A 6,740-nucleotide genomic window follows, 5' to 3' on the forward strand; every position below is an offset into this window, starting at 1 on the left:
CTCAATACAAAACCACTGCAGCTAAGACATTTCTCCAGGTGCAACACAAGCAATCATATCAAGACATGCAGGACCCAGGACATTGTTTTTATTTTTTTATGATTTTTTTGTACTGGTAACCGGTTTTTGCGTCGCGAAGAAACTCGCTCCAGAGCGAGCATGACATGATACCAGCACAGGCTGTCGACACGGCCAGCGCTAGAACAGCTGCGCAGTTAAAACAGAGCCGTTCCACAGATGAACACACTGACTGAATCAGCACTAAGATTTTATACATGACAGTCTACCTTAAGCTACTTAAGCATGACAATGTTGATCTGTGTGTCTGTCCCTCCCCCTGGCCTTCTGGCCAAAAGTTGAGACCATTCATCAAAAAGAATTAAGTATCTGCAGAACCACTTCACACCACTAAATCTGATGTCCTCATTATTCATTGCAAGCAAAACATTGCAGACAAAATGTCAGTACTTAACCGGTAGGTCCCGTGTTCTTATAGTTAAGAATTCACCCTGGGTTGTTTTGTGATCAATGAAAAAAGGGTGGCATTAAATATGGAGTAGAAAGACCCCAGCATGTGTAAGGTAAACGAAAGCACGAATGTGCTCAAGCAGTTGTACGCAGAGAAAGAAAGAAAACATAAAGAAAAAGGGATGTGTACTGTCCCAACAGGTTGCTGTGAGCATTTGAAAGGAGGGAAAATAAGGTCACACTGGACAAACCTCTGTTCAGCTAATCGCAAGAGGAGCGAAACAGGGACGGAATAGTGCGAGGGGTTGGAGTGGAGAGCGGAGGAGTTACATGGCACAGGAGGCACACAGCTGTCTTTCGACGTTATTTGTAGTGAACAGAGCAGATACGTGGCCAAGTTCATTCAGACTGTCTTGGAGCCTTCCCGAAAAAATTGTGTCCATGATTCACCCCTAACAAATGAACCAGACAAAGTTCCATTCACAACGGTCATGCCAGGAATAAGCCAACACAAAGCTGTTGTCCGCCCAATGAACCTAAGGGGACAATGAAGCAAGTGAGTCTATGTCCTATTTGCGGCCTCATTATTAAGTGTCGATTGATTGATTGATTGTAGGGTTTAACACGCTGACACAATGCAGGCGATGAGGCACGCCGTATTGGAGGGCTCCGGATTAATTTTGATCACCTGCGGATCTTTAACGTGCGCCAAAATTTCGTACACACAGGCGTTTTTGCTTTTTGCCTCCATCAGAAATGCAGCCGCTGCAGCCGAGAATTGAAGCCGCATCCTTGTCCTCAGCAGCAATAGCCACTGAGCCACCGCGGCCGGTCATTATTGTCTTCCACCTGATTAATTGATTACTTAGAGACCTCTAGAGTCTCGATTCATTTATAGCAGGTGGCAGATCACAAAATCCTGTACACCAACTATGGCAACCCTATCAACCGCTGCAATAAAGCCATACTAGTTTGCAGTCTGTTTTCATGCTATGTATGCTTCCCAAACTTTAGATTTTTTTTGTTAGTGTGAACTGTTTAATACAACGGCATTAGCCGACTCAGTAGGTGAAAAACCTGGTGTTACCAAGGGGAAAACAAATAGCACACAACATGGCTGACGGATGGTTCACAAACACACACAAAAGAAAGGCCAGTATCTCAAACAGTACAAAACTAGCGGAAATTAACAGCATGTTTCTCAGAAAAGCTCCCAAACCGAGTAAGGCCACTGAGTCGAAAAGAAAATCGATCAAATATGAATCTGGGTGGGAACCAAACCCAGGGCCTCTGAAATGAGAGACAAACAGGCGTCCCCTACACCAAAGTGGCTCAATGGCTCCAGCTAACTAGAGGCGTACACACTGAATGCACTGTGGCATCCGACTTGGAAGCGAACGTTGGATACATGTGCCGAGGCCTATATTTGTAGTTTGGGCATGCTGATTGTGCAACTAGCAAACAAGTAAATAAGAACACGAATATTTCCAAACTGCCCGCTTTGGTTGGTGTCCAACAACAGTGCCACCATAAGTCACCTACTGAAACCCGCAATCAAATAGAACCGCCTCAACAGATGGTGTGAAAACGGGAAAAGACAAAGGTGTGAGGGGAAGTGATAATGAGAGGGCGTTTTTAGTAATGGCACATTACTGCATTCTCATTAAACTACATCATAAGGTGCCTCCGTAATTTTTTGTTTGTTCACTCTGAATGTTTTGTTCACTCTGAATGTTAAACATGCTAGCAATCTTAAATTTAGCCCTGACGGATTGCCAGTATGTCATCATAGTCAACATAAACAAACTATTGGGCAGAGTGGTATGAGAAAAAACGTACTTACTTTCAACTGTGCTTTTCTCGTCAAACGTGTGTGTAAATCAACCATAATAACTTAAAACCTAGCATATATATTCCAGACAGACAATGCTGACAATGTAGTTATGTATCCATTTACGCTATAAGATGTTAGGCAAATTAGCAGCCGGCCTATGCACAGCTCCATGCAATGTCAAAGATTGGGGAAATGGCTGCAACGATAAAAGAATCGCAAAAAAAAAAAAAAAACCATTTTCATTTACACACGGCATTTTTCGTACACCACCCAAGCGTTTCATTTAAACATGTGCACATAGATCGCTGAGCGCACCAGACTTTAGCAAGACAACCACAGCAGCATCAGATGGCAATTGAAGGGCACTCAACAAGGATGACCGACCAACAACGGTAAATAACACAGCAATGCGAAACAAATACACCACAAGCTCAAGCACTGGTGGAAGAGGCAGCAAGGAGGCAGCACAGATACTGCCGGGAGCGAAAACAACGAAATTGGTACGCGTATCATTGTCTTTTGTTTGTCTCGCCGTTCACAGCAACCACTGCGGCAGGCGGCCGAGATTGACACCCCGTAGATACCACAAACTGGGCGACAACGCGGCTTCTCGTTTTCTTGGGCATCCAGCCAGCGATCGTCGCACCGGAGAGTCCTTCGGTGTTCTTGAAACAATTTGGCGCACGCAAGAAAAAATCGGAAATTCACTTGTCAAACTTTCAAAACAACCCTCCCGTCGGGAGCCGCCACTATTGATGCCATCTTGATGCGACTTTGCAAGGCCTGGCTAAAGACAGCAAAACAAAAAGGACACTTTTTTATGCAGACATACTTCGCTGTAAACAACATGCATACTTTTTAAAACGTGTTTTACATATGTGGAGTATTCTTGTGGTGCCAGTCAGTCACTGGCCTATATTGTTTTGTTCATTTGTTTATGCGAAATCGAATCCAAGGGGGCGGCCGAGCGGCTCTGAGGCCGACAAAGAAAAAAAGCGAAAGTAGTCGAGCTATGCACTGCCCAAGATGCCAAATGTTGTTTGTGTGGAGCGGAACACCTAGCTGACTGTTCTAATTGCCCTGCTAGAGCTCAAGAAGTTCAAGTTGTCGAGGTCATGGGTAAGCGTCGCTGCTCGCGCGGGGATGCTGTTACTATTGTCAAAGAAAGGACACATGGTTACGCTGGAGTTACGGCCAAACACTCTCCTTCACTCGCTGATGCAGGCGTAGTGAGTACCATTGTTGCAGCGGTGGAACAAGCCGTTGCCAAGCTCCAACAGCCTTCCCTCGCTGACCCAGCTTTTGCTTCCGTTGTAGCAGCGGCTGTTGAGAAGGGTGTCTCTTCAGTAATCACCCAGTTAACTTCCACCATAATCGAGTGCGTGTCTCGCACAGTGGTGGCTCAAGGCACATTCCCACTGGCGATTCGCCTCGTCACGCAATAGGAGCGAAAGAGCAGCGCTCTCACTTGCGACGCGATCGTAGTGATCGTAGCGACCGCCCCATTGAGGAAAGAAAAGGTATTCCAAAGAAAAGGTATTCTTTCCTCCATGGACCGCCCCCATCGCTTCTCGAGGTTTCTCGCCGCAGACGAGATATCCCGGAGTTGCGCGCGCTTTTTACCTCTCGGGTGCTGTCTGCTACAACGCTTTTACGTGTCTCTGCTGAGCCAAGGCGAGGTTGGCTGAGCCCTTCTTCCTGCGCCATGAATCTCGACGAGCTAAGCGAAGAGGAAAAGATCGCCACTATACTTCTCGTTTCGGCGGCGCTGTCTGCAAAGGCGGCTGTTACCCTGCCGAAGAAACGGCGGTTTTGGGTGCGGTCGTATTTGCGCTGTCGAGAAGCTGCCGGACACGCGAGCCGTCTGCTCCCAGACCTTCGCGCGCACGACCTGGAGTACTTCAGAGAGTAAGCTTTTTTCTTTACATTCTGCCTCTGTAATCCTTAAAAGCGCTGCGGGCAGGATCTTGTAGATGTTCCCCTCTCCTACAGAGACGCGATCTCCGCTCACGATCGCTTGGCCGTAAAGTTGAGGTGAGAAATATGCTACAGCGAATCGCGTCTATGTGTACGGCTGATCACGAAGCTGTTAATGGGACTGAGCTCTGTGTTCATTGCGCTTTCTCTCCCTCTCGTCGTCGCAGGTTTCTAGCTGCCGGCAGTACTCTTCGCAGCATTTCTTTGGACTTCCGGGTGGGCCGCTCAACCGCGTGCGATGTGGTCGCGGACGTCTGCGCGGCCCTCTGGGACATCCTCAAGCCTCTCTACCTCGTCTCACCACAAACAGCTGACGAGTGGATCAAGGCAAGAAATTAGTTCAACAGCCTATGCTTTCGTGTTCATACATTTTTTTTAACAGCTTTTGTGTTCATACGAGTAGACTTCAGTTGATATGTTGGTATTATTAGCAGCTAATTCTATTTTGTGTTCATACGAGTAGCCTTCAGTTGATGTTGGATACACACACTGCCTCCAGTATGTAGAAGTAACGTAAAAATGAACTTCGAGTGGTCAAAATGGAGAAGTATACAACAGGCCCGTGTATGTTTTTCCTGCATGTATGCACCATGCAATAAATGCCTGGCTGCGTCCGTTATGTTTAAATTGTACCTGTACACATGCAGCTGCCGGCCTAAACTCACCTACACACTAGTTTATAGGCACAACTCAGTCTTTTTCCTAGCGCACTTTTTACTCAAGGTGGCGTTGTGTTCCTGATCTAAGCTGCAGGTTGACATCTTCAAGGTGGAACACAAAACTGCATGCTTTATTATTACGGTATCACTATGGTGCAGGCAGCACACATGTGCACATGTGGAGAAAATATTTTCTCTTTTGAAAGCTTGCAGTTTTGGACAAGGTCAGTGCAGTTGTACGCCCTGTTACCTGAACCAAACATAGGTCACAACTAGTCATGCACTGCCAATTTGATAAGTTGCTGTTCTTTTATTTTCACGTTCAGATTGCAGCTGATTTCGAGCAGCGTTGGAATTTTCCCCACTGCATGGGTGCTATCGATGGGAAGCACATGAACGTTGAATGTCCTCCAAATTCCGGGAGCTTGGACCGCAACTACAAAGGTGCCTTCAGCAAGTCTCCGCTTGCTATCAGTGACGTGCAGTATAGGTAAGGTGTGCTGCTACTAATGAGTAAATGGCATTATGCGGTTGCTTACACTATTGGAGAGCTGTTGGAGTTGGAACTGAAGGTGCCGCTGTTTTTTGTGTGCAGGTTTATGTACATTGAATTCGGCCACCATGGCAGTGACTGCGATGGGGGCATCTTTTCGCGGTCTCGGCTCCTGGAGCAACTGGAGGACGGAACGTTCCCCTTGCCATGCCCCAGCAACGTAGGGGACGAGGGGCAGCTTCCCTAGTTTTTTGTGGGTGATGAGGCGTTCCCTCTGAAGGGATTTATGATGCGGCCGTATCCGAGGAGAGTTCACACTTCTACTTCTTCACACTTCTAGAGTTCACACTTCTAGTGAGGAGAGTTCACTACTATTCCACAAAAAGAAATGCCATACTGAAAGTGTACACACCTTCCTCATTTTATTTCTCGTAGTCTTGCACCAAGGCACCAGCCAGGAGTACACTGAGCGCCGCCTCTTTAACTACAGGTTGAGCAGGGCAAGGCGGGTAGTCGAAAATGTGTTTGGAATTCTCGCCCAAAGGTGGAGGATTTTGCGGAGGCCTTTTACGGCCAAGGACGAAAACAGTTGTCGCATCATCGGCGCCTGCCTTGTCCTGCACAACTTCATGATGAAGACGAGTGAAGTGGCGTCACGCTTGTATTGTTCAGCTGGCATGGTCGCCAGCGAGGACGGGTGACCCCGGGTCACTGGAGAGCTGACCCTCGCACAAGTGTTGTGCTTGTTGCACCAGCAATGACTGGCTGCAACTCTACACGGTAAGTACATCTCTGTAGCGCCAGCACTGCTTTCAACACACGTTGCTTATGAAAACTAGTGTTGATCTGACAGTGAACTCGTACGACAAATGCTGGCGCTGAGCTTTTTTTTTTTTTTTGCTGATCATTGGCCTAGCCACATTTCGGAACAGCCGTAGTTGCATTTTGTTTTAAAACAGGTATAATTGTCAAAATGCCTCATCGTGTTCTTATACACACTGCAACTTAAAAAAAAACATTTCATCTAAATTTGTGATGCTAAAGGCACTAATCTCACAGAATGCTTTCACCTAGTTATTCTCAAGCCGTACGGAGCAAGCTGGCACATCACTTTGTATCAGCTGGGCAACTCCCTGGCAAGATCGCATGATCGCATGCACCCAAGAATGAGACAAGGTACTTTTTTTTGTAATAATTCTTTGTTTCGCTCGAGTGACAAAATACTACTATAGTGGCATTTGTGTAAACAATGCAGCAATTCATGTGGGTTGGGCATGCATACCTATTATTATTCTTTATTATTGCACAC

The 6,740-nt window shown here is 46.6% G+C and overlaps 1 protein-coding gene and 1 pseudogene across 2 annotated transcripts in view; one reads left to right on the forward strand and one right to left on the reverse strand.

The window, feature by feature from the left end:
• LOC144179816 (uncharacterized) overlaps positions 1–3,877 on the reverse strand; it is a 105,708-nt pseudogene extending 101,831 nt beyond the window's left edge. The window contains exon 1 of the transcript XR_013324332.1: positions 3,540–3,877. The product of XR_013324332.1 is annotated as an uncharacterized LOC144179816 (transcript). The remainder of the gene's footprint in view (positions 1–3,539) is intronic.
• Positions 3,878–3,952: 75 nt separating this feature from the next.
• On the forward strand, positions 3,953–5,844 carry LOC144178956 (uncharacterized). The gene is made up of 4 exons (XM_077707106.1): positions 3,953–4,210; positions 4,447–4,606; positions 5,265–5,428; positions 5,534–5,844. Exons 1-4 carry the CDS (start codon positions 4,008–4,010, stop codon positions 5,676–5,678), a joined length of 672 nt encoding a protein of 223 aa, XP_077563232.1. The 5' UTR covers positions 3,953–4,007; the 3' UTR covers positions 5,679–5,844.
• The last annotated feature ends 896 nt before the right edge of the window (positions 5,845–6,740 follow it).

The sequence above is a fragment of the Haemaphysalis longicornis genome, unplaced genomic scaffold (genome assembly GCF_048455015.1).
Source record: "Haemaphysalis longicornis isolate Haplotype H1 unplaced genomic scaffold, Haemaphysalis longicornis Haplotype H1 scaffold_4, whole genome shotgun sequence".
NCBI lineage: Eukaryota > Metazoa > Arthropoda > Arachnida > Ixodida > Ixodidae > Haemaphysalis > Haemaphysalis longicornis.

Coding starts and splice junctions, on each gene's coding strand:
- LOC144178956 (XM_077707106.1), top strand. CDS start 4,008: ATGAATCTCGACGAGCTAAGCGAAGAGGAAAAGATCGCCACTATACTT. Junction 4,607..5,264: donor CAGCTGACGAGTGGATCAAG/GCAAGAAATTAG, acceptor TTTCACGTTCAG/ATTGCAGCTGATTTCGAGCA. Junction 5,429..5,533: donor ATCAGTGACGTGCAGTATAG/GTAAGGTGTGCT, acceptor TTTTGTGTGCAG/GTTTATGTACATTGAATTCG.